The 27,078-nt window shown below is 44.1% G+C and overlaps 1 protein-coding gene across 1 annotated transcript in view; it reads right to left on the minus strand.

Moving 5' to 3' along the window:
• Positions 1-5,661: 5,661 nt before the first annotated feature.
• The window catches only part of LOC133396109 (triple functional domain protein-like), a 59,991-nt gene continuing 38,574 nt past the window's right edge, over positions 5,662-27,078 (minus strand). Inside the window, 44 exon segments of the mRNA XM_061665584.1 lie at positions 5,662-8,035; positions 8,923-9,061; positions 9,136-9,336; positions 9,724-9,802; positions 9,910-10,031; positions 10,897-11,059; positions 11,159-11,186; positions 11,270-11,402; positions 11,610-11,857; positions 13,080-13,546; positions 13,632-13,886; positions 13,965-14,145; positions 14,236-14,427; positions 14,509-14,586; positions 14,656-14,706; positions 15,223-15,315; positions 15,394-15,483; positions 15,601-15,670; positions 15,765-15,868; positions 15,970-16,036; positions 16,123-16,271; positions 16,397-16,492; positions 18,680-18,850; positions 18,944-19,137; positions 19,235-19,342; positions 19,478-19,721; positions 19,808-19,907; positions 20,374-20,516; positions 22,168-22,269; positions 22,343-22,533; positions 22,598-22,664; positions 22,666-22,710; positions 23,484-23,576; positions 23,667-23,756; positions 23,845-23,914; positions 24,186-24,295; positions 24,371-24,437; positions 24,878-24,993; positions 25,169-25,363; positions 25,440-25,541; positions 25,543-25,563; positions 25,644-25,759; positions 26,599-26,713; positions 26,788-26,937. Coding sequence (XP_061521568.1) covers positions 7,478-8,035; positions 8,923-9,061; positions 9,136-9,336; positions 9,724-9,802; positions 9,910-10,031; positions 10,897-11,059; positions 11,159-11,186; positions 11,270-11,402; positions 11,610-11,857; positions 13,080-13,546; positions 13,632-13,886; positions 13,965-14,145; positions 14,236-14,427; positions 14,509-14,586; positions 14,656-14,706; positions 15,223-15,315; positions 15,394-15,483; positions 15,601-15,670; positions 15,765-15,868; positions 15,970-16,036; positions 16,123-16,271; positions 16,397-16,492; positions 18,680-18,850; positions 18,944-19,137; positions 19,235-19,342; positions 19,478-19,721; positions 19,808-19,907; positions 20,374-20,516; positions 22,168-22,269; positions 22,343-22,533; positions 22,598-22,664; positions 22,666-22,710; positions 23,484-23,576; positions 23,667-23,756; positions 23,845-23,914; positions 24,186-24,295; positions 24,371-24,437; positions 24,878-24,993; positions 25,169-25,363; positions 25,440-25,541; positions 25,543-25,563; positions 25,644-25,759; positions 26,599-26,713; positions 26,788-26,937 — 6,174 coding nt within the window. The 3' untranslated portion in view covers positions 5,662-7,477.

Here is a 27,078-nt window from a genome sequence, read left to right on the forward strand (position 1 = left end):
ATTTCTTCTCATACCATTGCAAATTTTGAATATCTTTTACCATTTTGACTTCTGTAATTCTCTGATTTTGCTTTATTCCATTTTTTCCCCCTCTACTTTGTGTGGCCCTAATGCTCCTACTTGATACTGCTTGTATAATCTGACGTTCAGTCAACACCGGTGTTGCATTGGATGTTACTTGTCTGTTTAATTTTTGAAGCAAATGTTTGGTCATATTCATTTTAACCACACACACAAAACATTTTTTTTAAAAATGGATTCATATTCTTTAGGGATATTTGTAGCAGCTTCCGATCATGAAAGGCAGTCAGTGCAAATTTTTTTCAGCGCAGCACAAATAAGTTTTTGTCTTCTTTTTGGTTTTTTTGTCTTCATCCAGTCCATCCACCAATCGCTCTTGATTTTCCACTCAGTCATCATTAAGCCAAACAAGTCCAATTGTCAACAGTGTTTTCATAAGCTCAGTCATCATAAGCTCAAGTCAAACAACAAACGCATCAGGGAAAGGAAAATGGAGAAGAAAAAAAGTCCACACGTGAATTGTTTCATTCATGTTCTTTTTTTTTTTTTTTTTGTGTGTGTGTGCGCGCGCCTTTTGCTTCATATTCTGTAAGCGTCCACACAGCTCCTGGATCAACATTGTATCCTGTTCAGGTATTTTTTGTACAAATAAGGGACTGATATATTCTCTGTTTATTGGAAATTAGAATAAAATATGACGTTGCTATAAACTAAAAGGCCTGGCCTCCTGATGAATCATTTCTCTTCTTGCTCTTTAGTTTTACACTCACTTGTAAAAATCTACAGGGTGGGACACAAGTAGCTATAAACGTCTTTCATTTAACTTTGCATCTTTTCCTTATTGCTTTACTACTTTACCTGTAATATATATATATATATATATATATATATACATACAGTGCGTACGGAAAGTTTTCAGACCCCCTTAAATGTTTCACTCTTTGTTATATTGCAGCCATTTGCTAAAATCATTTAAGTAATTTTTTTCCTATAATGTACACACAGCATCCCATATTGACAGAAAAAAAACCGGAATTGTTGACATTTTTGCAGAGTTATTTAAAAAAAAAAAAAAAAAAAACTGAAATACCACACAGCCATAAGTATTCATACCCTTTGCTCAGTATTTATTAGAAGCACCATTTTGTGCTAATACAGCCATGAGTCTTTTTGGGAAAGATGCAACAAGTTTTTCACACCTGGATTTGGGGATCGTCTGCCATTCCTACCTGCAGGTCCTCTCCAGTTCTGTCAGGTTGGATGGTGAACGTTGGTGGGCAGCCATTTTCAGGACTTTCCAGAGATGCTCAATTGGGTTTAAGTCAGGGTTCTGGCTGGGCCGTTGAAAAACAGTCACACTTTGGTATTTTAGCTGTGTGCTTAGGCTCATTGTCATTTTTGAAGGTGAACCTTTGGCCCAGTATGAGGTTCTGAGCACTCTGGAGAAGGTTTTCGTCCAGGATATCCCTGTACTTGGCCGCGTTCATCTTTTCTTCGATTGCAACCAGTCTCCCCGTCCCCGCAGCTGAAAACACACACCCACGGCATGATGCTGCCACCTCCATGCTTCACTGTTGGGACTGTAATGGACAAGTGATGAGCAGTGCCAGGTTTTCAAGTCCAATCAGTATAATCAAACACAGCTGACATTAATGAGGGGAAAAAAAGGAACTTAAATTATTTTAACAAATGGCTGCAATATAACAAAGAGTGAAAAATGTCAGGGTGTCTGAAAACTTTCCATACCCACTAATATATACAGGGGGATTGAAAAGTAACTCCCTATTTGTAAGTACTTGTAATTTATTTCTGAACTATAATTCTTCTTCTCGAAATGAACATGAGAAGAAAGTTTGAGCCACGAGTTTCTCAAGCCGCCTGGGAACCGCATTAACTGATTTCACAAGGAACTCTTGCGGGACGGAAGACAGGAAGACAACTTCTCGTATTCGCCCTTCAACTTCTTCCAAAGTTCGTTGGTTTGGTAGAATAGACATGCTCCTTTAATCATGGAACATACACTTACAAAATGGAGAAAAATATTACAACATATCAATAAATATTTTAAAATAGGGAGTTACTTTTCAATCACCCTGTGTGTGTGTGTGTGTGTGTGTGTGTGTGTTAATTGCGTAATATTTACTACTTTACTAGTACTTTTGGCCCACTCTAAACATGTTCAATAGCTCCGAGATGGTGAAGGTTAAAGTCATGCTGGGGACTCTTTTAAAGTAAGTTGCACCGCCACCTGGTGGCACCTTTGGGTGCAGCACGTGATCACAATAAGCATAGGCAGGTGTTTCATTAAGGTGACCTCATTGTGTGAATGCTGAAATATTCAACACATTTCCCACAATTCCACATTTGACACCCCCCCAAAATTCCCATTCATTCCCAATGACACTTTCAACAAAATACTCTCTGACTTCTTACAGTCTCTCTGGCTTTTAAAACATTCAGCTAATACCCACATTTTACATTGTCCTGTGGTAAAACACCCCCATTCTCCCCCATTCCACTCTATTCTGCCTTGTTCCCCCGCCTGCTTCCAGATTTCTTCACCCTCCCACTTGCTACATGTTATTATTTAGCTACAGTTTCCTTATTTCTCAACCGATTCGCACCATGTTCGCCTCATTCAAGCCAACCTGTGAACTATTCCCATTTGCGAAATTTCACAAAATTTCTAAATAAAAGCTCATATTTTATACGTACTTGCAGCACAATTGCATTACACGATGGTATCAGTCGACATAATTTAAGTGTGCATATGTCAATGAATTGTGCATACATTTGTTTCTGTTTTGATACCACAGGCATTGCCTTCATAGATGACAACAATCTGGCTGGCCCCATCCCAACATACAGAGAGAATCACAGCTTGCGTTTGCTGCAACAGTACATCAGAGGACTGGATGATGAGGGACTTTGTTAAGATCGTTAAGGTTTGTCACAGGGTCAGCTATTATCGCTGTTGACAAGGTTGAGATCCTGTTCACACCAGCAGATGGACTAGCAAGACGTCCAGGAGCTCATACCTGTGGGCCAGTTCTGGAAGTGCCTCGGACATAACATACACTTCTTACCCAGATTACGCACTGAAACGGACAGCATACTTCTTGCTGAAAGCTGCTTTCAGTTCAGCATAGTTTAGGTCAGTCATGAATTACTCTTTCAGGGACCAGGCCGCAGTGACAATGACTGACTTTACACAATGTTTACAAATACACAAAGCTGTTTACTGTTCCTTTTAAAGTTGTTACCTGTGTTGATTACCGGAGAGCAACACGTACGAGGTGATCATTTTGTCACGTTCCGCTTAAACCTCACCGACAGTCTGGCGATACACTGTTTTGTGGAGACGCAATTTGTGATTGCTGTTGCGCATGTTGTGACCAACATTCACATGTCATTGGAAATAAATGCACAGCTGCAAATGGGGAACGGAATGTTAATTCTTGCTTTATTTTATTTGTAATCGTGATGGGTGCGGAAATGTACAGTGACTTCATTTGCTCACCTCTAGTCATTTGTCAAATAATTTGGCTTTTTCATTTTAGCAGTTGACAAAACCTGTTCAGTAAGAGACATCAGAGTTGAAAAATGCCTGTGGTATCATCCATCCGTCCGTCCGTCCATCCATCCATTCTCTCACGAGGGTCGCAGCTGTGCTGATGCCTATCTCAGCTGACTTCGGGCGAGAGGCGGACTACGCCCTGAACCGGTTGCCAGCCAATCACAGCCGGTGGTATCAATGAAAAATAAATAACTGAGGATTGGGTGCCCATTCTCGATAAGTACAAGTCACATGTAAACATGATCTCACCAACACACTGCCACATTTTGAAATACCTTGACCTGTTGTATTCCTCCTGTTCGTCCTTCATTTTCACGTCACAAATTTGAATACATCTGTTGCTCCACTCAGATAAATTCCTCTAATAGCAGATGAACCTATCTGTGATAACAGCCTCTCAATCCAGGCCAGGGCTATGACAATTTCAGAAAAAGATGATTGGTCAATATGTGCCCTGCCATTGGCTGGCGACCAGTTGAGGGTGTACCCCGCCTCTCGCCCACTCAGCTGGGATAGGCTCCAGGAAGCCTTGTGAGGGGAAGCGGTACGCAAAATGGATGGATGGATGATTTGTCCCAATAATTTAAAATGTCTGAGCCACAATTCATTTGGGATCACCACGGCATCATCATACCACAACAATAAAGTGGACAGTGCACAATTCAAATATAAATGTCACCATTTGATACACTGTATCAAACATGAACCAAACAACAGGGCCCCAGTCTTCATGTTTGATTTCTTCTTGGTGGATCAGCAGGCTCAGACTTCTGGCAGACGAGGACCTCTTATGTTTATGAGAAGGACACATGGTGTAGCACTGTATAATTGCCATGCTGGATTAATTGTTGATTTCAGGGGCCTGGCAGATGTAGCGACATTTTTGTAAAGCCGCAGAAACTATTTTTGCTCAGAACTAAGGACAGGATGTAAAAAATGAACAGAAAAAAAGACAATTGTATTGATTCACCTCAAAAATGGAAATGTATAGGATTTTAAGTATGTCTGATCTCAGGAAGAGATACAGCTCTATGGCCTCATCTGCTGTGGTGGGGGAGTGTAAGAAATGTTCTGTATTTATAAGGTAGCACAAGTTGAATTCAGTCTCATCTCAAGGATATTTGTCCTCTCTGTTGGCATTCTTGTTTCCAGGCCTGCACTGCCTCGCGAGAGACCAGTTTTAGTTTATCTTGTCCTCCAAGGAGATGAGGGATGGTGTACAACAAAATTGGACGTCCACTTGGAGCTACTGCGTTTCTGCTGTTGCGGGTAATGTGGGTATTGCACAAATGAGCAACTTGCTGCAGTTCTTCCTGCAGAAGAAAGAAAAAAAAAATACATTACCAGTGAGAACAACAAATAATAAATGCTTTCTCAATATGACACCCAGTCAAAAAATTCTGGAGCAGCCGTTTTTGAAGGCCTAGCATGAAGTGACTTGATGTGGAGGGAAATGTAGTGGAGGAGGCAGAAGTGTAAAGAAGGAGAGGGAGACAGGAAGGAGAGATTGACAGACTACAAAGAAAACATTTAAAAATAGAGCATTGAAATTATAAGAAACAATGGTCTAACGAGGCATAGGAAAAAAAACAGCTCAAAGGAATTAGATATGGCACAGTGTAAAGGAGTGCTTAGGAGAGGACAGTGTGTTTAAAAAGCATGTTTTAATACATGCAAATGTGTTTTATTCATCTTAAATCAAGGATTTAAAAAAAAAAAAAAAGCTCTCTTTTTTTTTTTTTTAGTTCTGTGTCACATATTGTGGGTGGCCGGAACACATCCCCCGCGATAAAAAGGGGTTCACTGTGTGTATGTGTCGACTCTGTAGATATGTTTGTGTGGATATATACGTGTATACAGTATGTATGTACTGCATATTTTTATACTGTCTATACACACACATATATGCAAAATGAAATAAATTCAACGTTTCCTCGGGAGAGGCTCCAGCTCACCGGTGACCACTGATGCCGGTTTACTTTTAGCTCTTTAATGAGAAATAATAATAATAAAATAAAAATAAAACATTCCAAAAACGGGGCTCATGTGTCCATTATGTTTAATCCTCAAATAACTGATGGCAAAATGAAAATATTTACAAGAAAAAATATGATCTGTACAAAGAAATATACATGCAAAGGTACAAAATAAAAACAAATAGCAAACATGTAATTCAGGAAACGAGTGAAATGTGGACAGGTAACCGATTAAAAAAAAAAACAAAAAAAAAAAAAAAACAACAACAACCCCAAACTGAGGTATCCAGTTCAAGTTTGCACACCTTGCCCAAACAATTAAAATAAATAAAATGTTACACAGAAGGACTTTTCGAGAATGCTGAATTTGGCAAAAGTATCTTTACACAAACAAGTTGAAAAAAAATGATGTACAAAACACCTCCTCAAATTCAACTTCACTTCTGCATTTTGCTTTCGCTTTCTGACTTATGTAAACAATCATTTCACATAGCCAACTCTGTAAAACAATAATACAACTTTTTTTTTTTTTCTTTTCAAATTCAATGAAAATGCTAGCAACTTTGGTGTAACAATACTACACAGGACAGACAGTACAAATTAAAAATTTGATCAAACTGAATGTTGATTGTAGCTGACGACACAACTACCAGCAGTGCTCGCAGTACCTAGTACTTCCTCTACACTCATTATTCTTATTATTATTATACATAGTGACGGATGTCTTCATAAATAGTTGCATAAAACATTAAAGCTGCAACATTGCACATGAGAAACAGAACGTACGATGAGTGCATTTTTACACTTTTTGTTTTCCTTAGGCGTTGATGTCGTATACGCTACTCACAAAGTCCCCCCCCCCCCCCTCCTCCTTTCTGTGACTCCTCCAGTCTCTCTGCTGTTGACCCTCGAAGCTCAGTGGCCACTGAGCTTATAGCGTCATCAGCAGGTTGCAACAGAGACTGGAGGCGAGACAGAAAGGCAGTTTCAGTTCATTGTGGAACTTCATTGGAAAGCCCAATATCCAGAACTTTTTGCGAGTAATATATCGACGAGATAAGGCTTAAACACAACTTTTTGTTCCATGAACAATGTCTGTTTGTTTGTCGTTGGATGTCTCGCTGGACATGTTTGAAGATCTCCATGGCAACAGTCCTCAAAATGGAGTCCGTACGCGCGTGCCCTTTCTAGAAATGTACGAAAGTTTGTTAAGAGTGTAAAAGGGCGAACGGAAACGCACAAGATGGCGTCACTTTCTCCGGAAAAGCTCTGCGCTGCGCCGCCTTTGTACCCCTACTACGGAAAATAAATTACTTGTACAGCACTATATATATATATATTTTTTTTGAATTATTTTTTTTTTTAACTTTGATTTTTTGTTGGTTTAACTACAACATGTGAGTGTAAAGCAGCAAGCAGCAGTAGACGAGGGCATCCGTGAACTCCTAAAGGACTTTGAGCGAATCATCGGTTTTCTCTTTCTTTTTTGGGGGTGGGAGAAGGATGAGCTCAGCATTTCTTTTGGCACCTCAAACATTCCCGACGTTTGTGCAGACTAGGGTTGCAAAATTGCAGGAATTTTCAAAGTTGGAAACTTTCCATGGGAATTAAGGGGCGTAAGCACGGAATTTACAAACTTGAAGGTTGGCTATTGGCTATGGCTAACCGGAATTTTGTTGGAAAATATATTTTAGTATAATTCAGATCCGATCAACCTATCAGTGACAGAAGGCGTGACCGACTGTGTGTCAATCATTTGCCCGTCACTCGCACAACCCTGCGCTGAGCAGTAAGTTTGGGCTTCAGGAGTTTTGCTGGATATTTTTTGGAATAGCCACAAAACTTCCCATGGAAATTTACCCAAAACCTTCTGGAAATTTCCAAGCCCTGTGGCAAGCCTCGTTCAGACCCGATTCTGCAGGCGACTCCGGGTGAAGCCGCGCACTCCTCCGATGGGCCGCGCGTCCGTCTGGTGCTTCCTGCGGTCTATGAAGGAGACGAGGCGCGAGGTGTCCAGGCAGCACTCTGTGGCGGCGCGGTCGTCGGCGTCGGCCGCCCGCAGCCACGCCTCCTGCAGGCACAGCCCCGAGGCCGGCCTCCCGGCGGCGTCGGTCCTCAGGAGCAGACGGACGAAGTCGCGCGCCGCCTGGCTGACGCCGTGGAAGTAATCCTTGGGGAAGCTGAAGTCCTGGCGGCAGATGTTCAGACACGTCTCCTCGGCGCTCTCGTCCAGGAAGGGCGAGGCGCCGCTCAGCAGAACGTAGGCCACCACGCCCACGCTCCACATGTCCGACGTCAGCGACACCGGCTCGCCCAGCACCAGCTCCGGGGAGGCGAACTCGGGGCTGCCCAGCAGCGGCTGCACCAAGGGAGCGCCGCCGAGCTGCACGGCGTCGCCCAGGTCGGTCAGTTTGACCGACGGCTGACCGCCGGAACCGTGAACCACCAGCAGGTTCTCAGGCTGGACACACAAAACGCACCAGCATTTAGACACACACTTATGGAAAGCTGTTTGAGCATTTATGCTATATCCTCGATCTCCAGCTTAAGGTCCATGTACTAATACACCCTTTGCCCTCACTAGTAGGACAATAGTAGAACGACTGTGTCTTTCTAGGAACTTTTGTCAATTTTCTCGTATGTGCGGCCGCACAGTGCAGCATTTCTAACTAAAAGAAAAGGTATATGAATCGGTTTTCTATTTGGCTAAAACGTTGGCATATTAGTAGGGCAACAACATTTTACTCGTGAGGCAAAACTGTCGTAGTTGACATCTACAGGCTACTAGTACTACTAGTGATGCGCGAATGTTGAATTCGTTGTCAATTGATAAGGACAATTTTATATTTCTTTAAAGTTTTTTAGTTCAGCAGATCGCTCCTCTTTATAAATTTTGCTGCCGTGTTCTTATCACAGTCTGTCAGTGACAGCCACCCATTTCAGACTTTGTTGACGACTCACTCATTGTCAGATTGTTCGACACTCATCCATGCGAGACTCTGCAACAGTACCCGTGAATCCCTTCTGCGTTCCGCCTCTGACCACGAGTTCTCCCTTAGCACAATTATTTAGCCTGCCCACGTGGCTGATTGGGATTCCAACCTTTGCCTGCTAGCTGCGGATTACCGAGCATTTGCCCAAAGACAAATTCCCAATCTTCAAAGTCTCGCCCTCTCGACTATGAAGTTAACTGCTCTGTACCTGGGATTTGAAGTATCAGCTCACAATTGATATTGATCATTTCCAACTATTCTGGTGGCCTGGTGCGCTACACCGCACTTGCCCCGTGTCAGTTATGTGCAAATTTCCAAATGAAATAGGAAAAACAAGCCTTTGGTAAAGTCTTACTTTGACGTCCAGATGAGCTATTCTGCTGTTGTGCAAGTAGTGTAAAGCATCTAAAAGGTCTCGGAGGTAGCAGGCCACCTTCTCCTCTGTCAGATTGCCCCAGCTGATGATGTAGTCCAGCAGACGGCCTTGGTCGGCCCTGAAGCCAGCAAAACACTTATTAAATGGTTCATTCCATCATAGCAATCGGCATGTGCGCGCGTTTCCACTGACATCTCCAGGACTAGGACGTAGCTGCTGGGGGTTTCGTACGTGTCCACCAGGTTGATGATGTTGGGATGTTGGAGCCTGTGGAGCAGGTTGACTTCCTGCGTGACGCGGTCCCGCCTCATCAGCTTCTTGTTCACCTGCTTGACGGCCACCGGACGCTTGGTGGCCCGGTGGTCGCAACGCTTGACGACGGAGAAGCGACCCCTGGTGGACAACAGGAGGAAGAACATGAAGCTCATTTTCTTCAGTCTCATATCCGAAGGTCGTTTGAACATTTATTTGACATCCTTGATATTCACTTTAAGGTTTACGTACTAGTATACACTTTGCGCTTACTAGTAAGACAGCGTTAGCATAGTAGTAGGACAACTTCATGCTACTACTAAGGCAAAATTGCACTAGTTGTGAGGACATAGGATCAAGGATATCGAATAAATGCTCAAACGGCTTTCCACACATCGCCATGAAAAATCTAAAGTCACATTGGAGACACCTGAACAATTTAATCCAAGTAAATTGACTTCCTGTAGGTTGCAGTGGGTGTCCCTAATGAAGTGTCCAGTGAGTGTCTGTTCAAGGATTGTTTGTTACCTGCCCAGTTCCACCACCTCGATGTAGTGAGAGTCGAAGTTGTCTTTCCAGCTCACTCGCAAACCGTCAGAGGACATAGCTGAGAAACACGTACGTACGCACACACACACACGTGCAGTTTAAAAATGGCGTCACCCGCGCGGCAACAGTGGAACACGGGTGGTCACTGGTGCGTCTTTAACTAACCGAGCACTCTGAGGCTGGCCGCCGACGTGACGCTGCCCAGTTCGTTGGCGGCGACGCAGGTGTACACGCCGTCGTCGTCCGACGCCACGCCGATGATCCGCAGGGTTGCTTCACCGGTGTCACTGAAACAAACACATTCAAATGAGAGTCAAGGCACCGATCATTTATGTTCAAACGTGACTTAAAGCGGGTTAATATTTATCAGTAGACAAACGATCGCTAGAAACTGCACAATTCTGCAATTTAGTGGGGCCATGGTCGGTGAACTACAGTCAAGCAGAGGATCACTGGGGCAGTCAAAAAAGTAATGAGCCCAACTTAATTGAACCTACTTCTTGATTTTTTTCTTTCCTGAAATTGCCACGCTTTGTACTTCCAGTTCCGTAGTTGCGAGTTATGACTGAATTTCTTGCTTTGAACCACCACTAAACATTTTCAAAATGTGTATGGGGAAGGTGGAATAGGCTACAGCAGAGTTCAAAAAGAGACTATACGCTTGAGAAAAGAAAAACAGAATAATCACCTATGTGACACTCAAGAAGCTCCAAACAAGCTTTAAAAGGGGCCTCCTTGTGCAGATCTGTGAGCTGTCTGGGAACCCACCTGGCATAAATCTGTGCACAGCCTAGCTCGTGTTCTTCGTCTTTGATCCTGGACACCCACTTTTGACTGTGCCTGTAGCCTACTGCAGCTTCCAAATACCCATTTTGCAACCTTTTTGAAAATGTTTAGTGGTGGTTCCCCTTCCAAAGCAAGAAATCAAATCCCAGCTCTCTGCTTCTGATGGCCATCCAAGAATGACACCATTTCCAAAACGGCTGACAGGAAGAGGACAGATTTAAACAAAACTTATTTAAAATAAACCTTCAAACAAGCATTTAAAGCAAAAACCGTGAACATTTCGAAAGGTTGTTTTCATTTACTAGTTGGTTAACCGAAATTTGCCTCTTTACTTTTTGACTGCCTCTCCTATGTATGTAATCGTACCTGTAAGCAATGCTGAAACGGCCATTGCTGGTGAGGTGGCTCTGGTTGGGTCCCCTCCAGGTGATGGTGGCGCGCGGTCGACCGCACACCTTACACCTCAGGGTGACGCTTTCGCCGTTGTCACACGTGATGTCGCTCAGAGGCACTAGGAACTCGGGTGGAACTGGAGCAAATGGTTTTGAAGAACGTTTAACATGGCTACTGGCTGCAGCGTTAACGTGCAATAAAAAAAAAAACAACCACCAAAAAACGAGACACTCACCATCATAGATGTAGTTTGGATTTAGAAGCTAGAAAAGAAAAAGGAGAGAGGAGGTCAGTCAGAGGATGGCGTGAGTTGAGCTGAAGATTCTCCTGACATGAACTCTCTCACCTTTACAGAAACTTTATTGCCATCTCTGGACTTCCTGTAACCATTTTCCAGATTTGTGTCTTTCTTTGCCTCCTTCTCCTTTTTCTCAGATTTCTTACGGAGGCGCAAGGTTGTATGCCAGGAAGAAGACTTCCTACTGGGGAAGAAAATTGTTTCTTCAAACAGTTAAGTGGAAACTTTTCATTTAATAGAATTATTTGGTTACCAAAGTGAGATTTTCACATTCTTATCACGCATTTGTTTACAGATAGCTTTTAAAATGCGCCCCGATGTTGCAATAATATCGACCGTATTGGCTCAAAGAGGGACCGGGAGCATTTATCAATACATTCCGACGTACTTAATTGATCCCTCGGGGCAATCGGGTGCGATGGTTGAGGTGTGTCCGAGGACGAATCCGGGGATCCAGCCTTCGGCTGCGGGGCCCTGCTCGGTCGCCGCTCGGAACACCAGGAACATGTTTTGCTGGTTGCTGGCCAAAATCTGGACCACTTCGCCTTGACTTACGCTGATCTCATCCTCCTTCACCGCCATGTAGTCCTGCGTCACCAACATGGTGGACACGCTACTGCTGCTGCTACTTTCACTCTGTGTCACAGGGAAACAAGATGGTTAAGTACCTGTTCCAATGATTGACATATTCACTTTGCACCAATAAGTGTCATTTAAGATCACGAAAGCCCATGAACAAATGCAGTGGTACCTTGGGCTTACGAGTGAACTAAATTTTTCAAACTTATGAGACATCGCTTAGGATTATTATTATTTTTTTTTTTTGCTTTGTTGAGAACCTAAAATATTAGTAATGAGCAAACTTTAGATACGCCGGTGCTCGACTGAAGAGGGGGTGGGGGCCGTTTATGGAGTAGTCAAAGGACAAATACAAAATTGGAACACTAGCAAATAGCTACAGTAAGCCAACATATGCGTCCAGAAGCTATCATGAAGACCGGCCATGTTCCTGACATCACTCATTAGGTCACGCCCCTTAAAGGCACCCGTACAACACAACAATACTTCATGACTTGGCTTTTCCCAATGTACAGTCTTATACTATTTTTTTTTTTTTTAATTCATTCTGTAGTAGTGTTTTATACAATTCAGTGCGATTTGTCTTTATTCCAAACATTTACCATTGTGGTGGTCTTTTTGCGGCTGGAACGGATTAACGGCATTTGAATTCATTTCAATGGGGAATATTAATTTGATCAAGATATAACTTGACTAGCTGGGTCACGGAACAAATTCAACTTGTAAGTCAACGTACCACGGCACTACCAAGCCAGCTTAGTGCTTTGTGAAGTAAAATGAGACAAAATCATTGGAAACATTTGCACTTTTGAAGACCAAACTAAATAAGTGTACAAGAAAGGCGAAAAGGGAAGATTATTGTTTGACTCTGCAGCTCCAGGCAAAGATGAGGCAGGTCGTTAGATTCAGTGAGAGGATCCGTTTGTAGTCGGCCTACAAACGTCAGAGGTTAGTTGCAGAAAAAGAAGACAATTTGAGTATCGCGCCACGACGACAGCAAGAGAAGGACCCAGGTCAGGTGTTAGTAAAAGCGTGGTTAGAAGTCAGAAATCAAGAGGCAGCCTCAGCGTTGGGTCCACCAGAGAAGTTGAGAACCAGGAAAGGTGCTGCGAGAGTCTTCAGAGATCGTCAAAGCTAAAGAGAGGATGGTGTTGAAGAGCAGCGATATGTAGGAGTGGACAGATTAGTAGTGCTGGCCGCAGCGGAACAGGCCAGGGGACAGAGCGGGTCTCGCTCGGCCTCTGTGTTAGTTGGATCAGCAGCGGGCTTTAGGTCTTACCCCGTTACTCTGAGTGGACTGGATGGACTGCTCGCTGGCAGACGAGCACGTGCTCATGCGGTCGGCATCCTTGCTGTGCGTGGAGTGTCTGTGGCTTTGATTTGGATTCTGGTTAGAATTGTGACGGAGCGGACTTTCCCCCGCATCCCCCGGGAAGGTGAACGAGCTGGGGCGGCTCGCCGGAGAGCCTGGCATGGAGCTCCAGAATCCAGACTTCTGGCTGGGGCTGGGAGGGGGCGGTGGAAGGACGTCCTTGACAAAGGCGGGAGGGATCAAAGGGGGCACGGCTCCGGGCCGCGCTTTGGATGAGGAAGTGGAAGGCAACGGCCCAACTGCGGCACGGACCATGGGAGCGACAACGCTCGTAGGGGTCTGTGCTTGGTCCTCGAGGCTCTGGATGGGGCGCTTGCCCTGTGGGCTGGCCCCTGGAGGGAGCACGGGGGGAGGAACAGGACGGGGACACGGACCTGGATCATAAGTGAGCACAACTAAAACCTCACGCGCATGTTTGAATGTACAGACAGAGCGCACGGTTCACACGTAGATTCGTACCTGACATCTTGTTGGGGCCGTCAGGATCGGCCCCGGGGTGGTGGCGGAGGGGTTGGGGTAGGCGAGAGGGCTGGGGGATCCTGGATGGTCGACGGCAGCCACCTTGGGACCCTGGAGGCATGGCGCTGCTAGCCCCAGAAATTCCTGCTGCGTTTGACCCGCTACTGCTTCCACCTGGAGATCCCACGCTGGACACACAAGACCCCCCGCTCGCCCCCAAATGGTTCCTCTGATAGTCAATTGGTGACGTCAGAGCTACGACAAGAGAAAAGACGGAAGCTGGTCTTTAACTTCTGTAAAGTAGGGCCTTTTTACATCTTCAGGTGTGCTCACTATTGAGAAAATTGCGTTGGCTCTCCAGCATTTGGCAGATCTGAAGAGTCCACACTTCGCGCACCCCCGGGTGAGAGGAGTGCAGCACAAACGACTCCACGGTGCCGTTCGTCGAGCGGGACGTTAGCACGAATTTGCAGGGGTCGCCCTCAACATTCTCTTCCAGACCCAAACTGTTCACCTAGAGCAGCAGGTACAGAAAATGATGTTTAAGATTACAGATGATGCTGGGAGTTTGGAGCTTAAACATCGGAAAAGATTTGAGGTTTACCTTGATGCTGTTCTTATAGAGGAAGCCTGGCAGGGAGACGCCTTTCTTCTTGTCCAGCGGCTCACTGAAGAGGAGCAGCTGCTCAAAGAGGAAGACTCTCCTCTCCTTCATCTGGCCGGGCGCACTGCTCTCTGCGTCCGTCACCATGAACGTGTCCTGCAGCAGAAGACGTCCCTGGGCTACGATCTTTCCCTGGAGAGGATGGTGAGAAGGTTACGTGAGCTGACTGTTTAAATAGAAGACATCCATGCGGTGGTCAGTTCCATTACTTACTTCAAATCCCTGAAGCCGGCCAACATTCGTCATGTCGTTGCACCTTTTTGGTACGATGCACATGACCTCCACTGCTTTCTGTGAGAGACAGAAAGGGTTAAAGAAATGGCTGGAAATGGAAATGATTGGTTAAATCTGCTTTCTTACCTCCAGATCCACAGACTCTAGCCCTGCCTTTTTAGAGTGTTTCAGGAAATCCTAAAACAAACAAATGATTACGATAGTATTGCAGTATATGGCTTTAGGTAATACTGCACAGTAATCCTGAAAAATTACACTCCTCAAAAGGTTTAATTGCCTACATTAATAGTTCGAAGTAAAAGTATACCACAAACTGCGGCCCCAAAACCATCTTTTAACATGATTTGATTTAGGAAAGAAAATGCACCCGAAGTACGCACGGCAATGACTCCTGTAAATTATTCGTCTCCGAGAGTAAATTTAGCTCCTCCCCGACATACAAAGCTCGTCTCTCAGTCGAGATGTGTCATTTTGTCAACATAATTCCTTGGCACCAAAGCCGTGTCTACTAGAAAAGTAGCCCCACTTGTCCATTCGACACGGCTTGGCGCCATCTTGTGGCAAGTTTTCGAGTGAATAATGAAGGACAGATTACCCCCAAAAATCAGCAAACGCATGCCATTAATAAAGTCTATCTAATCTAATCGAATATTTGTAGCTCTGGTGCCGTCTCGTGTACCACAGCACACCAACCTTGAGCAAGAGCTGATATTTCATGATCCTGTGGACTGGCTTGATGAGCAAGTCTGCGATCTGCAGTCTGTGGCCGAGCCGCTGCTTCAGATCCTGCCACAGACGACAAAGTTCCATGAAAAGGAAGCTCTCTGCTATGTCTCTCTCTTGCTTTTTCATTTTATATATTACCTCAAAGTAAGTATCGATGTACTCTGCCACAATGCTCTCAGACTTGGGCTTGTTTTGACAATACACCACATACATGTTGAGTCTCCGCTCCTATGCATTAATTAAAAACATAAAAATAAAATAAAAAACACACGCATAAAGAGTAGATGAGGGGTAGAAAAAAACTAAATAATCGTACGCAGGAAGTGAAACTATATTGACACAAACCTGTTTGAGAAAGAGCGGTCCCAGTCTGTCCGGATCCTCCAAACATTTCTCCAACTCACCGAGGAAGAAACTGAAGAAAACACAGAGACGATCGTAAGCTTGGACCAGACAGAGAAACTTGTCAGAGTACAAGATGTGGTGGTGGTGGTGTTGTTGCTCCTTACTCTTTGTGCCAGTCAAAGATTTGATGGATGTTGCCAAACACAATTTTGTCTTTGCCCTTCATGTCATCAGGGACGCCCTCCTCCTTCATCCTGCTCATGTAACCCTGGACGCAGATACAAGCACAGTCACAACAGCGACTACGGACACATAGCTAAATTAATGAAATGAATCATTACTACGGCGAGTAAGTGAAGCTCCGCTCACCTCTACCACATGACCAAGGTCTCTTACATAATCCCTCTCCGTTTCCACCAGATCCAGGAGAATGTAACTTTAGCAAAAGAAATACCAGAATATTCAGCAGGGGATTAAAAAAAAAATAATACATGGACGAATTTGGAAAGGAAAGTGTCATACTGTCTCTTCTTGAGGACGCCGGCCCGCCGTTCGTCCACCTCTTCCATGGGGGAGGACGAGGAGAGGAGGGAGTTGTCCGAGGGGTTGAACGAGGGAGAGCTGCTGTCTCCTTGTTCTACTGACAGCGAGCTGGGCCGGTCCTCAAGAGCCTGCGCAAGCAAGGGGAATTTCAATGAACAGTTCGACACGGTGGGCAACTTGGACTCTTTTATCTAAAGAATCAACTCTTGACATTTGCGGTCAAAAGTGGCCGGTACATCCTTGAATTTCCTACCATTTTGCTTTTGACCAGCTCCTCGATGGCGCTCACCAACTCAGCAGCACTGGGAGTTTCGGAGCTGGACGGGCGGACGGACAGACGAGAGGAGTTCTGCAGATATGTAGACAATAATCAAAATGAGCTCCACTTAACAACAAAGCTGCTCCTTTAGGGCCCATGTCCACCAGAAGTATGTACGTAATTACCATTAGCAGGGAAATGACCGCATCTTGACAATGAGCCATTATTGTTGGTTGCTGACAATGGCTGCATGAAGGACGTCTTGGTGAACACAGACCCTAAAGCCCTTTTTCCCAAATGAATGGTTTCATACATATGTTATAAGTGGACTTGAATGAACCAGTAGCGTATAAATGGAATGCAAGCTTTAATGCCGAATGTTGAGGAGTGAACCAGTTCAAGGTTTATTCATTTGTTTAGTCTTATTATTTGTCAGTGATGTGATTTGATGTTTGGAATATCGAGCTACAGTCAAATAATAAAGTGATAAAGCAGTTAATGGTTAAAAAACAAAAAAAAGTTGTGTATGGGTGAAAATGGATAGACCAAAAAAAAAAAAAGAAAAGAAAAAGAGGATCATGTGATTTAAAAAAAAGCAATGAGGACAGAATATGTTTTCATTCAATATGTTGTACTGCTTATTGAGGTAATGATCAGTCTTTAAAATGGAAAAAGGGAGATGGAGGAATTTTATGTGGATGTAAATATAAAGATATAAATATATATATTTCAGGAGAGTCTCACCCTTGCTCTGCTGTGCTTCCCCAATTAGGTTTTCTGGGTGAGCCTGTGCGCTCTTGTGGCCTCGCCAGCGTTTATACAGATGCCAATTATGAGATTAAACGCACAGAGGATAAAAAAGGGAGATGAGGACGAGCGGGGTGAGGGAGGGGTGGTGATGGCAACAAGGGGGAACGTTTTCAACTTTTCACCTCGAGCGGTGGGTTCGGCTAAAATTTGGACTCCAGGGATCAGCAACACTTTGCATTTATTTCAATCCGCTGAAGCTTTTCAACATGCAGAAAAAAGATGTCGTATTGTTACATTTCAACAGGCTGAAGGAGAACTTTCTAGCACTTTGGCGCACATTAAGGCTTCTTGACTCCATTGCCTCACTACAACTGTGGGTTTAAGAAACATGAAGTCAGTGTGTGACATAAAAAAATAAAATAAAAATAAAAATAGATGAAGCGGCAGGAACATTCTCTAAGAAACTGCGCATTGTTTAAAAAAAAAAAAAAAAAAATACAAAACGACAAAAGTTCTAAGAAGCTTAAATTGGGGGAAAAAAGGGTACTTCATTCATTTCTAACATTGTTAGAAAAAGCAAAGGAAAAGGAGTAATTGGAAAAGAGCATTTACAGCTGAAGAGTGCCGAGAGGGGAAGAGGAGAAGTGAGGGAAGAAAGAGGGAGTAAGATGGGGCTTTTCAGATGGAGAGGTATGGAAACTGAGACAAAGCAAAGACAGGACATAAATCAAGGTAATGCTACATTATGGCAAACAATACAACCAGGAAACAAAACAAAAGAGAAACACAAATTAGTGTCAGAAGAGAGAGTCTCTGCTGCCTAAAAGAACTTGTCAGAGAGGAAAGAATAGGATGCAACACAGGAAGCGAAAACTCAAACTATCAGAAAATATTCGGTCTGAAAGAAGATCAAAACCTGGACAAATTAAAAAATATGAAGCGCAATGAAGTGTTTTGCGAGTGTAACCCGTCCAACTTCTGAAGAGGGTTGTTAAATGCATCTGAAGCATTTTTCTGAAGAAAAAAAAAGTCGAGCACATATCCTTCTTCCTCCTCCCAATCCAAGTCCTCACAAATGCAGGCATTTTTTAAACAAGGCCAAAAACCTTCTGTACACCTGCTAAATGCATTTTATCTAGTAAAATATGTCACTTTAATATATACATAATAATAGTAAAATCAACTAAAATAGCACTTGAATGTGACTTTTTGGAACTCTCCAAAATGTATGTGTTTCATGCTGTCGTTGGTATGAGGTCAAGGTGTTGTGTATTTTTCACTTTTAATAACTCCACTTCAGCATCAGTCCCCTTGACCAGAATTTGCCATTTGCGTTATTTTGCCTTTCGTCTGGCGTCCGATTTTGCTGGAACAGCCTCACAGTTGAGTGTGTGTTTTTAAAACTAGATTATTTATTTGTAAATCCTGCGTGGGGAAAATCCAAATGCATGTGCGGACACGTGGGCACTCATCGTTCCGAAGTGTACACTGGCCGTCTATCCCTGAGCGTTCCGCCTGCGGCTTCACCTTATCATCCTGTGAGTCTGGCTGGAGCAGGCTATGCTGCTGGATGGCCATAGGTGGAGGCAGGGGCACCGAGTCAGGACCCTCCTCGCCTTCCTCCTCACCGCAGCTCTGCATGCCCGAAGAACTGGATTTGGACAACGTGCCGCTCGACAGCCCTTCGTTGCGGACCCTCTGCGACACAGCAAAACGACGGTTTGAGTCCGAGTGTTTGACAGAGGGGCGCCAGCCACGACTCAACAAAACGCGACTGGCGTGTGTCCCAACCTCCTCCACGGTCTCGTCCTGAGGCGTGGCGGCGCTGTCGTCCGAGTCTTTCTGGGACCCCGTGGTCATCTCGCCGCTCTTCCTCACATCGCGGCTCTTCTTGTGCTTGTGGGCCAGCTTCTTCACGTGGCCGTCCGCCTTGCCGCTGCTCAGCCGCCGCACGGGGCTGGTGAGCCACTTTCGCAAAGTGTTGCCTAAGAGACACAGCGCATGTTGACAACTGTACAATACCACCTGACTCTATTTTTTCTTTTCTTTTTTCTTAGATTTTAGAGGCGACGACTTGTCTACCGGGTCGCTTCGGCCCCGGTGAAGCATGGGAGCCCATTCCATGACCAGGCTGAAGTGTAGCAGAAGATCCTGGCATGATGGAGTCATTGCTGCACACTGACAAGGTGTCTGTAATGTCATAGATTACAACATTAAGTATACCTGGAATTAATTTAACAATGTGTTAAATACAGGTGTGCAAAATGGAAAATACAAGGAGATGTTGGTTGCCCTTTGTAATAATCATTATAAAAACATTGTTACCTTTGTGGTTGAATATGCCCTCCATCTCCATGGATGAGCGGGAGTGCGCGATGCACAGCATGGAGCAGGGCACCAAGCCCTCCAGGGCCGGGGAGCGGTCGGTGGTCCTCACCAGGCACCAGTCGGGCTTGTCGTGGCAGCGCTCCAGGACCTCTACCGTCTGGCCGCGGCGCACCGTCAGCTCGTTGCTGTTGCTCGCCATGAAGTCGTGAATCACCACAGTCAACTCGCAGCCGCCGGAGAGCTGCGGCACACCGGGAAGGAGGTGAGTACAGACGTACGACCAATTTGTCGTGTATGCCACCCGTGTGTTAGGAGAGAGCGGCTCACCTTGTCACTGTCCAGTGTGTTCTGGGAGGTGCGTGAGGCCAGAGAGATTGTGTCTGGTTGACTACTGCCTTCACCTTGACTGTCAAGATCCTCTCCATCCCTAAAATACAAAAAGACATTCACATTTCTGTTTTTGTTCTACAGCAGTGCCTTGACTTACGAGTTTAAGTCGGTCTCAAAGAATCTTTCTCCACTGAAATGAATGGAAATGCCATTAATCCTTTCCAGCACCCCAAAAAAAGACCAAAAGACATTTTGTTTTATTTAGCACTTCACAGTATTCTACTAATATGCTGCTGCACCCTTTGTGTTCAAATACCCATCGCTTAGTGTTATAACTACCGCCACATCTATGCCAGTTTCGTTAGCCCGTCTATGACGTTTTGAATTGTGCGTTAGCATTAAGTTAGTGGATTTTCGGAAGTGATGTGCTCTGATGAAATAAACATGTAATTGTCTTTGTTTTATGTGACGGTGTCTCCTAATGCCACTGCACAAATGAGTCGATTGTGCACCATTCCTAACCTCAAAGACTGTATGGAAAGCATCAAAGTTTCCTCGGTTACCTTCGGCCCTTGTGGTGCTTGGCAGCGCTGGCTTTGGGAATATGTATGGGTTCCTTAAGTGCCCCCCTCAAGTGGATGGTGCGTTCCTGGATCACCTCCCTGATGTGCTTGATCCAGTCCTGCTTGTTCTCGATGTTGGATGCCTATCGATTGGGGGGACAGTCCAAGCTTATGGCTATTTGGAAAACAACTGCTTTTGAGAATGGTTTCACTCCGTCTTTCCCACAAGTCTGAACAAACCACTTTAGCCTCTCTTATCAGCTGATTATCTAGTTGATGTATGATATTCGCCTGTCGTTACAATAATTTTTACTCTCATCTATTTTGAAGAAAGTAAATACAGTACAGTTTAGAAAAACATTCAGAGTAGTACTGTGTGAAAGAATCTCGTCTTTTTTCGTCCTCTATTACGCTAACTTTTAGCCCTTTCACAGCACTTTCACTTCTTGAATGTTTATTTATCTTTTATCCTAAAATGACCTTGATTCTTGAAAACAAAAAAAAGAAATGAAAATATTTTTCAGTCAGACAGTTAGAAGCCACTTCATTAGAGGCGCTTTTGAGTTGTAGTTTCAGACTTGTGTGAAGTTGAAGGGCTGTGTTGCGGGATATTTTGTACTCACCATCGCTCCATGTTTGGATCCCTGACTTAGCTTTAAATTTGAAATATGAAATAGAGAATTTCACTGGTTTTGTCGTACAAGAGGGTACATTTTCTTTTCTCACAAAATGGACTGACATGATAAACAAACCAAACCAAACAAAAAAGTGCTCAACACCGACAACCTGACATTATAGTGTAGCCCAATTAGGAGTATTGTTTTCTATACTGGTGGTGAATGTTAGTGATGACACATTTCGTTAACAATGCACATAGCACTCTGTACCTGTTAGTTACGCAATTTCCATTTCATTATTCAGTGGAAAGTGTATTCATCTTCATGCTCTTCCAAACACTGACACAAATCTCAACCTTTCTGACACTTAGGAACCAGAGGAAAGCGTTTTGAGAGAATGACACTGAAAGTGTTGGTCAAATCGATAAAAAGTTGAGTTGTTGCTTCGATACTACAGCGTGCAGCCAGATTGTGGGCGTTGAGAAGTCAAGCAAGTGTCAGCAGCGTTGGTGGAAGCACGTCAGCCCACAACGAGACTTTGGAGACAAACATCCACAGATAACACAGCCCCAGATTAACAAACGCGTGCACAATCGAAGCAGAGGCTCCACAGAGAAGCGCAAAAAGTGAAAAAGGGGACTGTGGTGGGCATTGTGACTACGGAGAAGTTGGCAATGATCTTGAAGCTGCTCATGCAAAGAAAGCAGACATCTTAAAGAGACTGGACAGCAAAAAGCTAAAGAAGGTAGACCAAACCAAGCATAGACCGATGTCGATTCTTTAACACAATGATCATATAAAGAACGTCTAATCTTCATTGCAATTTACTGGGTGTAAATTTCAACTATTTAGCTCAGAGGATGTTTATATGCCGCTATTTTTAACTTTCTGTGAACATTTGAGATGCTTACTTAAACACAGCATGTAAAATAGTGGACCACAACACTGCTGTGCGTTTATAACACATATCTCTCCAAGTATAATGTATCTCATCTGGTTAAAAATTAAAAAAAACCTAACATTTTAAATTTCCTGATTTTACGCAGCGAGGTGGACAAAAATGGCCAGCATGGAGCCCAGAGGATGAACAAAAACATATTTTAATGTTAGAACAGTGCGCGGAAAACCCACATGGGTCAAACTTTGAGGAAGGTAGTGGTGAGGAAGAGCATCTTACCTTTAAAACAATCTTGTTGTCTGACGTCGGTGTGCGTCCCACCCAAAGAGCAAACTTGCAAGGGTCTCCCTCAACGTGCTCTGTCACCCCTAACTCGGAGGTCTGGGGAGAAAGCGGAATGCTCATGGTTACTAGGAATGTCGCATAGATGAAAAGTGCGTCAAGGAGGACTCACAAAGAGTTTGCTCTTGTAGATGTATTTACTCCTGCCGTTGGAGTCCTTGACCTCCTTGCTGAAGACGAGGGACATCTCGAAGAGGAAGAGGTGTCGCTCTCGGCCCTTGCGGATCAGCGTCTTTGGATCCCACACCTGGAAGGACTCCTGCAGGATCAGCTCGCCCTGCGACTCAATGTTCTCATCAAAACCTGAAGGAGGGGAGAGGAGGAAAGGTAAGTGAAATTACGCTACAAATGGTGCGTGTTCAGTTACCTTCCAGCATGGAGAGGTGCATGGCGTCGTTGGCTCTCTTGGGAACACTGAGCATCACTTCCAGGCCCATCCTTGATCTCGCCTTTGCCTTCTTCACAGCATGTCAGCAGCTCCTAAAAATAGCACAAATACACTTAACTGTAACAACACAATACAGTGAACCCCCGGCCGCAACATCGTGGTTCGTTTGAGCCCAATGCTATATCACAGATTTTTAAGCGATTTTTTTTGGGGGGGGGTTTATACTACAGTATACAGGCAAGTCACAATTTTGCTGTGCAGCAACATGCCAGGCAGCACCAAGATCTGCTGGAAGAGATACTGTGTAAATAAGAACACGAAGATGAGGCAGAGAAGGTCCCCAACTACTGTAAGCTCCAGTAAGAGCAGAGAGAATTCAAGCCTGTGAGTATTGTCCTATGCTCTGTTTGTGCGTGTTGCTGCTCGTGTGTGTAAAAGTAGCAACTGTTTGAAGGTTTAGAATTACCGTTACATCAATGCTAATTTCTCTTAGCCTGTCTATGGCGTTTGGAATCATATGTTAGCATTAAACTAGCAGTATTTTGTTAGATGAAATCACAGGGTTTGGTTAAATATACACAAATTCTCTTCAAGCGTGTCAAACGTCTTGAAGCAAGCACAGGATGACTCTTATTTGGAAAACTGCGAGCAAGACTGAGAGCAGGGCCTATGGAATTCTTTAAAAAGTGTGTTGTAAAAGTTGAGTTTAAGAGAGTTTTAGTGGGTTTTAATGTGTTTACAGCATGTTGGAGCGACAAAACTAGTTTTAAAAAAATTGGGTCTCGAACATAGCACCCCCCACAATAAACCTGGTGTCCGCTGTATAATTGTCACCTTAGTGTCTTTTGTTTTTTTTTAAGGTTACCTTTAGCAGGAGCTGATATTTTGTGATTCTCTGCACCGGCTTAATCAGATAGGACGAGATCGAGTTGGTCAGTCGGTGCCTCTGCTGAATTTCCTGTTAAACCCGCAGAAAGAGAAAAGAATGCAAGATAATGAACTCTAACGCACTGAAGTTTCATTGTGAGCACTGTGACATTTAACTTACATCAAAATAGTTCCCAGCATGCTCCAAGATGAGCTGAGTGGAGTCTGGTTTGTTCTTGCAGTAATTCACGTACATCTGGAACTTATCAGCCTATAAAAACACAAACCAAAAGAAGATTAAGATTCTTTACGGGTTATTTACCAGTATGAATATGGTAAGTGAAAAAGCGAATGGATACCCATGTGACAAAGCAATGGCCAACATCTTCAGGCAACTGTTCATATTTCTCCAGCTCTTTGAGAAAGATGCTGAAAATAGAGGACAAATAAACCTTCTTTAAAACCCCTACAATACATTTATAATTTAAAAGGTGAGTTGCATACAGTAGCAAGTCAAACGTTTGGACACATCTTCAATAACATGAGCAAGTGCATCCAGACTTTTATTACGGACTGTGGTGGTCAGGTCTGAAATACGAGGCCAGTCTATGTGTAAAGAGCCATTGGAACACTAGGAGGAGCTATAACAACAGCAATCCAGATCCTGTAAAAAAAAAAAGAAGTCACTGCTGATGCTTACTTATGGTGGAATTCATAAAGATCCTGCATGTTCCCGAAGATGATGTGCTCCTTATTGAGGATTCCCGGAGGGATCTCCTCCACCCCGCTGGTCATCTCCCACAGGTAAGTCTGTGTGAGGCCACATAAAAATTCCCCTTTTTTTTGGTTTTTGTTTTCATGCGTGTAAACAGAAGTGAAACTTACGTCCATGCACTCCCGCAGGTCTCGCACGTACGCCTTTTCCGTCTGAATCAGCTCCGCCATGATGAACCTAAACAAAAACATAAACAAGGCCATATTGACCGTAATGATCTCAGCCTTTTACTGCCAAATCCCATCAGCTTTGACTATTTTAATTTAATAAAATATGTTCTGAGGCTATAAAACACAGTCATAAAGCAGCTGTAGATGTTGGACATTGGAATGGTTATTTGTAAGACTCACAATGCCATACACTTCCTTCCTTTGTGTGTGTGTGCGTTTGTGCGTGCGCGTTTGCGGTGTTACGGAGCTGACCAAGCAAAGGATACTTTAAATCATGCAAATGCATTATGTATGCGCCTTTACAATGACTTCATCATGGATTCTCTAGCCAATGGCTAATACCTAAATCACGATCCACTAGAGCAGCTGAAGTTATAATTAATAAAGCAGCCCTTCGTCTGTTAAACTGCGTTTTTAACGCCACAAATGGTATAACTGGCCACATACTCTTTTCTGCGCGCAGACTTGCGTTTCTCCTCATTGAGCTCATGGGCGGCATCCCTCAGTTTGATGTCAGAGCCCGGAGCTGTGGCAGGAATGATGTCCAGTTGGAGATCCTTACTCTGTCAAATGAGAGATGAAGAGAAAGGTGATGTCATTTTTTTGTCTTGAGCCTGTTTTACGCTGTACATCGTCCACCCCCCCCCCCCCCCCCCCCAAATTTTGTTGTACATGAAATGGGTGAATCATAAATTCACTGCATGCCCACACTGGGCGATGGAGCATGCATGGACTTACAGCCTTGTTGGAGTCGGACGAGATGCCCAAGGCTTTCTCCAGGCTGCAGCGGTATTTGTCCATTCGCAGTGAGAAGTCACGGTAGCGCTTGTCCACGGCCGTTACCCATTTCTTAATCTCACCGGCGTGGCTGTGACCTTTGTCGCAGAAGCCGTCCGCCAGCTGGATGAGCAGCTTCACACGCTCTTTGGTTTGCTGCGGACGACCGAGCGAGAGCATTTTGCACACGTGCTACATCCACGTGCTGAGGCCGGAGTGACGCGGAACCCACCTTGGCGGTAATGTGGAAGTCCTCATGCTCCTTCAACAGCTCCTGCGTGTGGTGGATGCTTGAGCCAGTGGAGGTGTGGGTGGACAGGTAAAACTCACCTGTAGTCGTGAATCCACTCAAGAGCCTGAAAACAAACAAACGCGTGATGTTTTTGGTCAACTCTTTTGGCCCAGGCAGTAAGAGACTGTTTTGTAACTCTTTCACCTGTTTGGCACTGCGTTCAAACACCACATACTGCTGACACTGGTCCAGACGCCGCTTCCTCATGGTCCAGAAGTGAAGGACGCGATTTTCCCTCTGCAGCAGCTCATTGAGGATGTCTGTGAAAATAAAGCAACACTCGCTCGTTCGGAAAGCTTCTCCGTTTCAGTCAATACTATCCAATTCAGCCTGGCTGTAGACACCTTTACTAATCATTGCATTGTTATGTAGGAAGAAATTAGATTGTTCTTCTATGGCTAGCTGTTTGCGCATTTATCAGAAAGCCCTGATATCCATCTTAATCGTCATCATCGTACTAGTACAGAGCCCTTAATCTGGATATCAAAGATATTGAATAAATGCTCAAACAGCTTGCCATAAGAATCTTCATAATGGAAACTGTAGTGGTAGATGACCTTTGCCATTATGAAATATACTGTTATGCAATCACATCACGCCTCCTGCAGACTCATTTTGTGGAAATAATGTTGATGCTATGGACAGTTCCAAAACAAGGATCTGGAGTTACACCTTATCAAAACATCACAATTTAATGCGTGAAGCGAGCAAAACAAATTTAAAAATGATGCATCCCTATGATAAAATGTATAGTCTGTCATCTATTAGATCCATACACTATCTTGATACACAAGGCTGTCTTTTCCAAGGACAAATTATGTAGCTGCTCCTTAACCATTATTAATATTGATTATTTATGAAAGATTTTCTGCCAACATTCTGTTGGCACGAATATAAATTAATTCATTTAGGCTAATAGCTTTAATTATTTGTCCATTACATTTCTAATCAGTCTCGTCTGTTAATTACTTCGGCAAATTACTACTCATCGTAACTTTCCGCTGTTTCTTCATTTTTCACATCACCCTCGCGTGACCCTGAAGAGAGAATCGCTAATATAGATCATTTAATTCCATTGAATTACATCTGCCAAACTGACTTTTAACTTGCTGCTCCGGTGCTTTGACGTGACTCAGCATTCCCGGCATGTTGACGCTGTTCCTGTGCATGTACTTGAGGAAGACATCCGCGTTTCTCCTGGCCAGAGTGCACGCCTGTTTGACAAAAATGTGAGCTCAGAGGTGTAACAGCAGAACTCTGTTTATATCTTCCATGGTGTCATTTCAACCTTGAGGAAGGCTTCCTTCTGCTCCAGGTGTTTACTGATCATGGGGGTCACATGGTCCGTCTCACAGTTGGGGCCAAGTTTGTCCGCTCCTCCACACCAGTCCTCCTCCCGCTTATACTCCTGCTCCAGGCTTTCCAACACACTGCACACCTGCCAGGAGGAAGTTAAGTCGATGTTATGACTGCTTTTACCTCCCATAGTGGAGAATATCACTAGAGTGGTGTTGTTTTCTTACGCCCCATAAACACACCCTACTGGGGGGGGGGGGACAATTTCTAACAATAGAAAAAT

The sequence above is a fragment of the Phycodurus eques genome, chromosome 20 (assembly GCF_024500275.1).
Source record: "Phycodurus eques isolate BA_2022a chromosome 20, UOR_Pequ_1.1, whole genome shotgun sequence".
In the NCBI taxonomy this organism is placed as follows: Eukaryota; Metazoa; Chordata; class Actinopteri; order Syngnathiformes; family Syngnathidae; genus Phycodurus; species Phycodurus eques.